A 13,033-nucleotide genomic window follows, 5' to 3' on the forward strand; every position below is an offset into this window, starting at 1 on the left:
TGCTCTAGTACAGGGGCAGGCAAACCTTTTGGTCTGAGGGCCACATCAGGTTTCAGAAATTGTACGGAGGGCCAGTTAGGGGAGGCTGTTTCTTCCCAAACATCCAGGCAGGCCCAGCCCCCACCCCCTATCCAACTCCCTCCTTGCTTCTCACCCCGACAGCCCCCTTGGGAGTCCTGCCCCATCCAACACCCCCATTCCCTGTCCCTTGACAACCCTCCCAGGACTCCTGCCAAATCCGTCTCCCCCTGGTCCCTGTCCCCTGACCACCCCCAGACCCTCCCACCCCTGACTTCCCCCTGCCACCCCATCCAACCCCCCTCCTTCCTGACTGCCCCCCCGGGATCCATTAAATCCCCCATCCCCACCCTCTGACTGCCCCGACCCCTACCTACATCCCCGCCCCCGACCACCACCCCAAACTCCCCTGCCCTCTGTCCAACCCCTTGTTCCCTGCCCTCTGCCCAGAGCACCGGTGGCTGGAGGCGCTACAGCCACACCGCCCAGAGCACCAGGACAGGCAGCCATGCCACCTAGCTGGAGCCAGCCACGCCACCACGCAGCACAGAGCACCGGGTCAGACCGCGGCTCTGCAGCTACACTGCCCAGCAAGAGTTAACAGCCCCGCCGCCCAGAGCACTGCGCCGGTGGCACAGTGAGCTGAGGCTGCGGGGGAGGGGGAACAGCCTCCCATGCCAGGAGTTCAGGGGCTGGGCAGGAGGGTCCCGTGGGCCAGATGTGGCCCGTGGGCTGTAGTTTGCCCACCTCTGCTCTAGTAAATCCACCCCTCCAAGAGACGGTAGCTAGGTCAACAGAAGAATTCATCCATCGACCTAGTGGTGTCTACACCAGAGCTGAGCTTTACGTTAGTACACAGGGCATGAACTTTTTCCTTGCCCAGAGTTCTGTAGTTGAGAGAGAGAGTGAGCGCACACATCCTTTGCTCCTTTGGTAACAGGGCTGGTGGTTGTTGTTCCTTTACATACAAATAAAAGGCATTTCTTGTAAGAAGGAAGGGAGTGATGGTGGCTACACACCTTTTTTGGGCTTCCTTGGTTCTTTCAATGCTATTCAGAAATCGAAGGTATCTCTATGTTTTACATTAAAAATATCAGGTCTTGCTTTCCCTATTAGTTCTGGAGGATGTGATCCTGAGACACCAACACTTTGGGTCTCTCGAGCTCTGACAGACCCCTGCCTTCCATGTCTGAATCCTTCATCTCCCGCCTAAATCAGGCAACTGGCCCTCAGTAGGTAGCTGTGGTAGGTGCTGCTGCCTGTTGTTGTCTCTCGGCTCACTCGGAGCTCCAGGTGAGCTATCTGAGCATGGAAACGGGGTCACAAGGATCCTGCTTTCATTCAGCCATGAATGTGATATTTCACTCAAGATGGTTAAAAAATAAAAAAATAGAAGACAAACTATGCATTGGCTCCCCTACATCCTCCCCATCTTTACTGGCCAGGTCCAGTATAAGTGATTAGCCCCATGCATAAATTGCATTTATGTAAGAGACCAACAGTTTGGAGATCAATGGAATTGGAATGGAAATGGAATTGGAGATCAATGATGAGTTATGGGACTTACCTTTGCAAATATGGACAGATGCTGCAAACCCTTAAAGACAGGAATAATCCCCAATCCCAATGGGCTACTTCTGTAAGATTATGGGGGAATCAGGCCATGTATTTGTCTCACACTGGCCAGGAAAGGTTGAAAGAGCACGGCAGGATTTCAACTGACTGCTGGACTTAGCGGTAAGCAGTAGTGATAGCTGCTTCTGCCTTTCCTCTGGTAAGATTTAAAAGTGAATGATAATAGCCTTCATCACTGAGCGAATAGTTTTGGCAGCAGTTCCACCACATCTTATTTTTATTCAGCCACGACTTATTAAAAATGACGGAAATGGCTGCCCCTTTGGTTTCAAAGGGCACTTGGCTGGACATTTAAAACACTCAGAAATATTGCTCAGTGTTGCTAAGTCAGGGTGTGGAGAGTGTCACAGTAAGGATACAATCGGTGCTGTATTTTAGGGGATGTAAGGGTGTCTCTCTCCCTCTCTCTCTGTAAAAGATTACACTAGCAAGTGGTGCTGGAACAATTGCTATAGTGGGAGGTCCTGAAGGTGGAAACCATGTATTTAGGTTGTTATTATTCCTTCAAGCCAGGGGGTGGCAGCACCGCCCCGCCCCACTTCCAGCACCTCTGACACCAGCAGAGCTAGAGGAAGCATTTCTAAAGAGGCAGGAACATTTGACACAACCCATGGCTGGTGAAAAAAAGCCAAATCTAGTTTGTTAAAAGTAAAACGTCCAGTTCTCCAAGGCCTGATCCAAAGGACAGACTCCCATTGATTTCAGTTGGGCTTTGCATCAGGCCCCAAATAGACGGAAAAAATGGGATTGACTTTGGTAATACTTTGATTCATCGCTGGAACAACTCATCACACAACGTTGCATCTGCCATGCCTGTTCCATCATGCTGCTTTGTTCAGAAACTTGGACGTGACAGAGGAAGCTGAAACAAAGTTCAACTTCTGTACTGATCAGAGTGGTGAGAGCTCCTTAGGCTGAGCAGGAGAAGATGACGCCTTTTCAGCAGTGTGAGAGAGGACGCAGAATTCAGGCAGGGATAGACCTTAACTCAAAGGATTAAATGGGGGCAGGGCATATAAAATCAAGCTGGGTTTAATCCTTAAAAATACCCTCACTAATTGCAGCAAACGAATTGCGTCCCAACAACTGCAATGCAACGCAAACCCTCCAAATATTCAGAAGTAAGAAAAGGGCCTCAGAACAGAAGGTGATTTTCAGGCCTCCACCCTGCAATTGAATCCACATGAGTGAATCAGTGTGCGTGAAATGGGCGCTCTATGTAGGCAACAATATAGTTGTAAGAGACTCCAATCGTGCTTGTTACTATGTAGCAATATGACCCTTCATGCCATTATAAGGGGCAGTGTAAGATCAATAGTTTAATTCTCCAAATAATTAATTTTATGATATGGGAAAATCTCAAAAAAACCCAAAAGAATCAGATTTGTCACATGATAAAAGAATGATTTATTAAAGAAATTTTATGATAAAATTATATAAAATAACAATTTATTTTTAAAGACAGCCACAATATCACCTTGGAACAAAATGTACAGATACTGTCTATCATCAAAACAAAATAAATTACCATTCAAAAAACAAGAGAAAGAAACAGGGTGGGAGAAATAGGAAATCAAAATTATACACAACATTTCAAGAAGAGAGTGTGGAAAAAAAAGAGAGACAGTCAGTGATCAATTCAAGGTATACAAACGTGTTTCAGCTTTACTCTCATACAGCTTGCATTTGTGTTGCATGCAAATGGAATGATCCAGTGAAGAGTTCAGAACAGCAGAATCGGCAGCATAACAGCAGATAGTCAGATAGGCACAATTCAGCACAGGGCACATCCAAAGTAAACAGGTAATTAACTTTTTTTTTTTTTTGCAAAATCATTACACATATTTGCTGAATTTTAAAAATATCTAGTGTGATCTGCAAAAATGAAGAAAAAACTAGTAGAATCTTGCACTTATATATTTTAAACACTTTTTTCAGTAGGCTGTATGTAAACATTCTGTAAGGTTTTTCTTTATTAAAATATTCAAGGATGACTTAGGCTTTATTCACACTCTCAGCACGACCACAACACGACGGTACTGTAGACACACTTAGGCTCTTGCTCGCAAAGCACTGATGCATTCTCTCAAGAATTTACATTCATTCCATCATCATGAAGTCTCAAGAGTTTAACATTCGAAAACAATCTCAATGAGAGCACAGTTTTCAAGTATAGTAAAAGAACAAGGGCTGGGATTTTCAAAGGCGCCTAAGTACGTTAGCATCCACGTTCCGGAAAGGTTTAATCAGAGCTGGGTGCTTAACTTCCTTAGACTTGTTTGAAAATGCCAGCCTAATTTTTTAAATGTAAATACAACAAATATGAAAACAATTTACTGTATGAATGACTATTAGGTCAGTGGAGCACACATCAAGCTCACTGAAAGTTAACCAACTAAAGGTTGACCCAATGCCCATTAAAGTCAAAAGGAATCTTTCCACTGTCTCTAATAGCCATTGGATCAGACCCTAAATGCTTGTGATACTCACATCAGAACTGTACAGACTTTTTATTGTTGTCACAGAATACTGCTTATAAGACCAAACCTTGGCTAATGGTTTATAATTATGTGGCTTGCTCTTTGGCTTAATTCTAACAGACAAATGCAGAATGAGGTATACTTCAGATTAATTAAGTACCTCAAATATATTGGTTACATTTCAGCACCAAAATGATTACATACCAGGACTGCAATTAAACTAGTCTTGAAAAATTCTCAATAAGAACTTTATGCTGGAAAACAGGTGTTTTTTTTAATATCACATTGAACAAATTATTCAAAATGAAACAAAATCAGGTTGTGCTTTTCCCTGCCCCCAGACTAAAACTTTTAGAGATTCATGACTCCAGCTTTATTTCCAATTGTTTCTTAAAGGTACCATATTTCTGGGTTTACGCAACCGGCAATGAAGATATTTGGATACCAAGAGCAGAGGAACAGCAAAGGGAGAAAATTCATCTCTGATGGGTCACTTCATGAAAGTAGAAACTAGTAAGTTTCCAAGTGAAAGTGAATGGAAGTCACATCAAGGATACGGTGTCAAGAAACAAAACCACTAGAGCATAGCCACGAGGATGGGACAATGTAGTAAAAAGTAGAAACAAATAATAAAATCTGACATTGATGCGTAACTCAAACACACACCTGTCTACTGCAAAACTGTAATTAGCGGACTATATTGCTGAAGCCCTTCAACTTCCAATGAGTCGGAGTCAGCACCTTGCGGGATCGGACCCTCACCGAGGAGACTTTTGAAAACGAATTACCATGTGTCAAGAGCCATACCACTATTTATGATATTAACTAAGGACACAGGCAAGTATTCCAAAAGGATACATTGGAACAATCAGACAGCATTAACATAACAGGCAGCCAGAGAAACTTAAAGGCCAAGTTCCTAGTTATTTTGCAAAGTAAATTTTACTCCCATCATCATAGTGTTCATATGAAGTCCAGTATATTCCTCCAAATCTCCACAGGAGCGGACGAGCCATGTTCTCTGTTGGATACACTGGTAGCAAAACTACACTATTTCCCCCCGCACACGCAAAACCTTGCAGGCTCGCAGGACACACTAGCATGGCAAACCAGCAAACTCCCCCTTTGGGACTGCTCTTGTTGAAATCAATGGAAAAATCCCACTGGTGGCACTTGAAGCAGAATCCTGCCATTTGCTAGTACACTAAACACGGTGTGAGCAGCCCAGTTATTTAATCATAAATATTTGACACTTTAGCAAAATCCTAGGAGAAAAGGTCAATTAACTGACCCAATTATGAAATCAATCCGAGCCCCGCCCCATGAAGTCAGCACATAAAGAGCAATCGAGCTTGGGAAGCTATTTGCATTAGCAAAATTATACACTGTGTGAGTGCGTAGCAGAATTTAGTTTGCTTACGTCCATCAGTAAGTGTATTTCCCACAACTCTGCAGATACACTTTCGTTTCCTGATCACTGTTTTTCAGTCAAGAGGAATTCATGCAATAGGGACAGATCCCAGTTTGCACACTGCATGCCTCAAACAGACTCTCCAAAAAGCCACTCAAATACTTTGTTTAGAATTTGGCAGCTCACTTGGACAGATGGGATATAAAAAGCTAATTTTACAGTATACTCTCAATGCTGCTGCAAAATAATCCTTAGCGTTCCTAAGATTATAAGGGACCAAAAGTGAGCTGCCATACCAATGCTGCATTGTAACACCAGCAGCTTTGCACTGTTGGGTAGGTTCTCAAGAATACAACAGGATGGTGTGTATTCGTGCATAACTGGATACGAAAAATCTCATGACAACACAATCAGTAAAGGCAGAGCCACATTTAAGCCATTATTTTGAGTGCTGTAGAGTGAATATTAGTTCACAGCCATTGTGTAATTAAGTTTAGTACATGAGCCAATGGAACAGATGTTTTTCTTAGTAATTGGCTGATCACAGACAACTTGCTCTTTAGCTCATTCAGGAGAATTTGCAGCTCAATATGAAAGATTATTATTATTATTATATTTTCAAAAAAAGTTTCAGACAGCGATTGATTAAACTGAAATAATGAGAATTTGGCAAGCTCAGCTATCAAAACTGACCTTCTCATTTATATGGCTAATCTACATCTGTATACTTGAAGCTTTGTGCCTTAAATATGTTCAGAATCTACAACTATATTAGAAATTTTACACCTTCTCAATAGAAAAACAAAGGTTTTGGATTGAAAGCATGATGCACATAGATTCAAAGTGGTTCCTTCCTTCCTTTTTTTTTTTTTTTTTGCAAACACTGAAAACAATTTTCATATGACCAAAACAGAGTTCCTTATAGAAACCCACTGTATTGCACCATTATACTGCTAGGTATGCATGTTGATTCCAACAGAACAGTAATGCTCTATTTTTAAAATCAGTCCAAAATGTAGCGCCAATCAAAAAAAAGTCCACTTCTTTTTTAAACAGAGCCTTGTTACAACTGAACTACCAGTAACTGAGAATTATAAACAGGCTAATCCAAGAACACTTTAGAGCTTCGGCAGTAGCAAATGGAGGATATGTAAAGCATGTTTCTTATGGCACATTGGAAGAATTGAAGTGAGTTGTATTGTAAAAATCAGAGTTTGCCTCTATGCTGAATATGTGCTGCTCCACAGCGCTAGTCTTGTTCAAAAGGCATACAGACTTGCCATTCATCCACACAGCATAGTTTTTTGTGTGTTTGTGTGTGCGTGTGTAATGTGTTAGCAATCTAAACAACTGCTCCATACAAACTGTCCACAACCACTCGGACACAGAACTAACGCCACAGTAAATGACAGTATGAGAGCAATATAAAATATTGTATCAGATCACGTATTTCTCTCCATCTGGAATGAAATTAGCATCTTGTAGGCTAGAAGATCCACAGTTCGATTTCTGGATGTAATTTCTCATCTGTACTGGTGACAAAATCTCCAACGTGGAGCCAGAATGGTTAGCAGTCCTGACTTTAGTGGTTGTAGACTGTGTAGCAGCAGAGGACGCTTTGTTAGTAGCAACTACATCCAAGTTCCCACTGGGGTCAATGATAGCATTGATAACTGGGGAAGAAGAAAAGAGATAGAAAGATGCGTATTAGCTGCACTCAGCAGCATTTCTACACAGAAACTCTCACCTTTAGAATTCTAGACTACTCTTGTGCCCAGTTAATCACAATTTGTTCCCTCCTGCCCATGACTGCACTCCACCTTCTTTATAATGATCCTTGGGCCCAAGCAATTTTAATAAGCAAAAAAATAAAAACCCCTCCAAAATTGACCTTTACCATTAGGACTTGACGTTTTCTGTTTAAACTGGAAAAAGAGAAACACCTGCCAAACTCCAATCACTCACCAATAAGACATTTTTACATTTTCTTAACTATTAAAATGAAACAAGGGTCAGACATTGAGCTCATATTGTTATCTCTATAGTGTGGCACCTTCCGTAATGGATTCAAGTCAACACGAACACTTGCTTAAAAGTAGTATGAAAATATGGCATGACTTATTGGCTGAATAGGGCTGTCAGCCGTGTGGGGGTCTGAACAACAGAAGCCTTGGCTTGTCCATCTTGTGGTGAAGTCCTAATTATTGTGAATTAACCATTTCCACAGCAATAACTTCAGCATTTCAGAAGTCAGTAACTTTCTTATTTTTGCAACACAAGAAAAATCCATCCCGTATATGTCTTCTGTTTGTATATATCGAGGAGCAATGCATGCATAAAATGAATGAGTGCTTTACGTTTACAAAGTTTAAATTGACAAAGCAAATCACAACAAGTTACAATGGTACTTTATTTTGTACTAGTCATCTACATTTAGGAGAGAAATTGAGAACATTTTAAAATTACCAACCTTCCAGCTGTTTCTGAACTCTTCGTAGCTCCTTTAGGATAGAGCTGATTTCCTAGAAACAAATACACCCAAAAGATCAGTTAACTAACCAACCAACCAAACATTCAACTACTTTAGGAATCAAGCCTGCATAGAATACCTAGAATAAAATCCGATGAAGTGGGCCATAGCCCACGAAAACTTATGCTCAAATAAATCTGTTAGTCTCTAAGGTGCCACAAGTTCTCCTGTTCTTTTTGCGGATACAGACTGCTATTCTGAAACCTGATAGAATACCTTGTTATTCTACCTTTTTCTGATTAGGTAAATTCATATTTAGTTCTGAATTTTCTCAAGCTACTGTTATTGAGCATCAAAATAACATGCTTATCTGGGCAAACACCCACGGGATTTGGTTTGCCATATCTGAAAAAGCTCTACCAAGCCACTCAGTAAAAATGTGCATTGGACTAGACTTTTCTTTTGAGACTCTAGCTGTTGGACAGACATTATGGCCCAATAATGCAAAGGGGTCTGCGAGCCCCTAATCCTGCAAAGACTTATGCACATCCTTAGCTTTAAACATGAGTGGTTTCACTGAGCCCAATAACTAAGCATGTTCTTAGATCTTTGCATTGCTCCCAAGGGAGTCCTATTAATGAAAACAGAAGTCTGTGCAGGAGTACAGAGAACGATGACTGAGGCACCAACATTTTTACCACTCTCTTGTGTAACCGTGGTAAATGAAGAGAACACAATGGTGAAAATGCCTATGCCCCATCTACACTCGTGCTATCATCAATGTAGCTGCGCTGGTGGGAGACACTGAGAAGAGTGGTAATTAGACAAGAATCTGTGTTTATGCCTCCCTTAGCAAGACTGGGTCCTTGAAGACTAATAAAGGGGAGACATAGGTGAAGTTGACATTAAAATAACAGTATGAGACTATATAATAGTCACACCATAAAACAGAAGGAGGAAGTTCAATATATACATTTGGACTAATAAAAATTTAGGAAATAGGTTTGGTTGGTTCTGAAGCTCACTGCTTTGGTTTCTTAATTTTTTTTTTTTTTTACTTACAATGGAAAATTCTTTTACAGTGACTATGTGTCACTTTTATGTTTACATTCAAAGTTGAGGCTGCGACTTTCAGAAGAGTCTAAAGAAGTTAGGCAACCAAATCCTATTAAAATTCAATGCTAGCTGGACATCTAACTGCTCTGAAAGTCTCAGCCTAAGTCCATAAATTGTTAGGCAAAGACGTGTCTTAAGAAATAAGCAAGGTGCCAAGAAGCTTGCTTATGCACAAACACGTTACCTTGTTTGAGGTCTTTAAAATTGGCACTTCGTTTTCCGAGTTAATTTTGGCCTCCATCTCCTCCCAGGTCCTTTCGGTGTTCTGAAACACAATTCTGAAGCACACGAGATTGTACGTTTTACAAAATGTCCACCAAAAATATATCCTTTACATTTGTTTACAGTGTACAATTGACACAAAACATAGCAACAACGGGGTTCTGTAGATTAGTGATGAGATAAAGGGCTTTTCATCTCCACTTTCATTCTAGCTCACAAGCAACCAAAAGTCACTCCCCACCTGCTGCCTGCCCTAAGGCCTAGGAGCTGACAATCTTGTTCCAAGAGGGCATCACAACAAATACCATCACAATCTGCATATGCGCTGGAAGTTTTGGAATGGGGGGGTCCATGGACTGAACGGAATAGAGAACGAGTTCCCCGTCTTCTCATAGGCGAGACTCCTCCAGGGAAGGCTAAGATGCATCAGGAAGGCAGGACAGAATAGGCATGTACTCTGAGTTGCCGTCATTTGGACACCGTCCTCCATAACAAAGTTAGTTGTACCTATACAGTGAACTTTACATTTTTATGCAAACACCCTGACATTGCGTTATGAAGCTAGGTCAAGGCTTCAGTTATCTAGGGACAGACTATACTACAGGACAAGCCTCTGAAACGGAGGAGGGAAGTAAAAACCTTTTTCTACTTTTGCAGTCTGTGCTCTTCCCCTTCTGTGTACAGACAACCACAGTTTCCAGGGATGACAATCCAGTACCTTTTATAAGTAATAAATTAATCACGCCCTTCCTTGGAACAGCTCAACGGGCAAGAGAACATTCCAGATCAGAGCTAAAAGCTTACTTCATTTTTTCAGCCAGGTTTTCTGTATTTTCACGGATCGCATGGGATAATTGAGACACTGGGTTCAACATCAGGTTGTCAAAGATGACCTACAATGTAACAGATCAGATCATATTGAAAATGTGCCCTCAGAGCTACCATTTTTATTCTATACTGGTTGTGTCAAAAGAGTTTATTTCTTTAACTGGAGATGGTAGCATTTCAGTTGAGGCTTCCTGAATCTGGATCATGTTTAAAACTCAAACAGGAGATGAGCGAAAAAGCAGCTTTATTGCAGTACTTCACTGAGGGGATTAGCACTAATCTGTTAACATTTTATTTTAAAGAGTAAAGGAAGAGAGAGGCCTGCAGAATTGATTTCAGTTATAAAACTGTTCAAGCATATTTTTTTTAAACCAATCACTGAACTCCTCCCATGGTTTTAAAGACCAAAACAGAAAACCACCATTGCAAATGTTCAATGTGTTTTCATATTGTAGCTCAAAACCAGGTTACTTTCACAGCGTTAGTCTTGGAAAAGCAACGTTACAACCTGCTGTGAAAAAACAATACACCCAAGTCTCTACCATATAGTATCCATGGCCTTTTGAGTGAAAGCTTTACATTCTCATTGCAATCAGCTTAACCCACCTAATAAAAAACTCACAGCACGCCAGTCAGCATCCTATACGTCAGACTCCCAAGCCTTCTGGGGGCAATCTTTCCAGTTTACCTGGCAAAGACCTCAACTGGAATAGCCAGTAGACATCATGTCCTACTGTATTGCTATCCTAAAATGGAGCATTTGGGGGGACAGAATCAAGAGCTGCTCATGCTTTACTGAGGGTTAGGGTGAATACAATGTGTAGGCCGTGGCAGGACACCCAACCCCAGTGCAGAAGCTCATTAGCATGGTCTAGCTTCTGCCACCCCTGAATATTATCTTGTTCTATGACTGGTCTTACTGGCTATGTACCAGCTGCAAAAACATGAAGTGCAAATACTGACTGGAGGGCCAAGATTTTCAGAAGTGACTAGCGGTTGTGGGTGCTGAACTTGACGCACTTTTCAAAAAAGGCCCAATTTTCAGATAGTGCTGAAAACAAGGCTTTTCTAAGAAGTTTCAGATTGGGCACCCAAAAAGCGTGGCGCTTACAATCACTAAAAAGCAACAAAGAGTCCTGTGGCACCTTAAAGACTAACAGATGTATTGGAGCATGAGCTTTCGTGGGTGAATACCCACTTTGTCAAATGCAGGTATTCACCCACGAAAGCTTATGCTCCAATATATCTGTTAGTCTTTAAGGTGCCACAGGACTCTTTGTTGCTTTTTACAGATCCAGACTAACACGGCTACCCCTCTGATACAATCACTAGTGACCTTTGAAAATCTTGTTCCATAGCTTCCTGGTTCCTTTTAGTAGAATTCCCAGGTTTCTATTAGTGTTTTACATCAAAAAGAAAACTCTACCCAGCATCCAGTATAAGGGTTTTTCTAAACAGGTATTTCTATAGTTACAAAGTCAAGGACTCCTGAGCACTGGAGTTCTTTGAATTCCCTCAGCTAGCTAGTTAGGAAGTATAGCCATATGGGTTGCAACTTACAGTATTATATACAAGCTTATAAAGTACAGGAGAAAAAAAACCTGCCTCCTCTCGGTTTCTTGCCCTCGTTTTTCTCGAGAGATCCTCTTCTCTATTGTTGTTCATATTCTGATCAAAATCCTTGAATCCCGTTGACCCGGGAGGCACCTTCTGGTAGTTCAGACTTGCTTCTGGAATGTGCTGCACCAACTTAAAAATAATAAGCAATGAGTCAGTTGCAATTATCTGTGGTACAGATTAAAAAAAAATACAAGGCAGGCAAATGGGCCCGTTTCCAAAGGTATTACAGATTTCGAGGCAAGCCCAAGAAGAGAGCTCCACAGTTCAGGTCCTAATCAAGCAGGAATGGGTTCTGAAACAAATCATCTGGGCCCCAATCCTGCAAATATTTATATATGGGGGCTGTCCCATGAAACTCAATGTAACTACTCATGTGCATGTTTGCAACACTGGTACCACAGAAAGTACTTACAAATTAAATCCCTGCCTAATATGAATTCAGGGTTGAATTCAAAAGAAAAATGATTGTTTCCAGATAAGACCTGCTCACACATGTGCATTTTATGTTTTAATACAGGGGTCGGCAACCTCTGGCACGCTGCTCGCCAGGGTAAGCACCCTGGCGGGCCGGGTCAGTTTGTTTACCTGCCGTGTCAGCAGGTTCGGCTGACTGTGGCTCCCACTGGCTGTGGCTCGCTGTCCCAGGACAATGGGGGCGTCGGGAAGCAGTGCAGGCCGAGGGATGTGCTGGCCGCGGCTTCTCACCACCCCCATTGGCCTGGAACAGCGAACCGCGGTCAGTGGGAGCCACGATCGGTGGAACCTGCCGACGCGGCAGGTAAACAAACTGACCCAGCCCACCAGGGTGCTTACCCTGGCAAGCCGTGTGCCAGAGGTTGCGGACCCCTGTTTTAATATATCAAAATCTGAAAAATTAATACAATCTTAAAGTGACGTTAAAATTAAGCAAAGCCAATCTCTATTAATACATGGAAAAGATGAAAAAGCAATTAAAACATGTAAATAATACTAGAAAGGATAAACACAATAAGCAAGACAACTAGATTAAAATTGATAACACCCATTAGACAAAACATAGGAGGATGTAAGGAAAACAACATTAAAGAGAGAGAGATACAAAACAATGGGATGAAAAGTGCACCTGAGATGGATATGCCGGCCGTAAAGATGTACGAGCAATCTGTGTTAAAACAGAAACAAATGAGATAAAGAGATCAATGCTGACCACATGACTCAGACAGTAGTTATCAGAGGAAGATAAACCATAATGGG

General features: G+C 41.8%; 1 protein-coding gene across 4 annotated transcripts in view; it reads right to left on the bottom strand.

Annotated features, from left to right (window-relative positions):
* Positions 1 to 3,465: 3,465 nt before the first annotated feature.
* The window catches only part of CEP170B (centrosomal protein 170B), a 143,911-nt gene continuing 134,343 nt past the window's right edge, over positions 3,466 to 13,033 (bottom strand). For 3 of the 4 annotated variants that reach the window (XM_039536697.1, XM_039536695.1, XM_039536696.1), the window contains exons 15-20: positions 12,903 to 12,941; positions 11,786 to 11,929; positions 10,157 to 10,245; positions 9,315 to 9,408; positions 8,015 to 8,066; positions 3,466 to 7,217 (exon numbers count right to left, since the gene is read on the bottom strand). In XM_039536697.1, the coding sequence (XP_039392631.1) occupies positions 6,982 to 7,217; positions 8,015 to 8,066; positions 9,315 to 9,408; positions 10,157 to 10,245; positions 11,786 to 11,929; positions 12,903 to 12,941 (654 nt within the window). In that variant the 3' untranslated portion in view covers positions 3,466 to 6,981. The remainder of the gene's footprint in view (positions 7,218 to 8,014; positions 8,067 to 9,314; positions 9,409 to 10,156; positions 10,246 to 11,785; positions 11,930 to 12,902; positions 12,942 to 13,033) is intronic. The other variant, XM_039536698.1, reaches the window with a different exon arrangement.

Source organism: Mauremys reevesii, linkage group 4 (genome assembly GCF_016161935.1).
Source record: "Mauremys reevesii isolate NIE-2019 linkage group 4, ASM1616193v1, whole genome shotgun sequence".
In the NCBI taxonomy this organism is placed as follows: domain Eukaryota; kingdom Metazoa; phylum Chordata; order Testudines; family Geoemydidae; genus Mauremys; species Mauremys reevesii.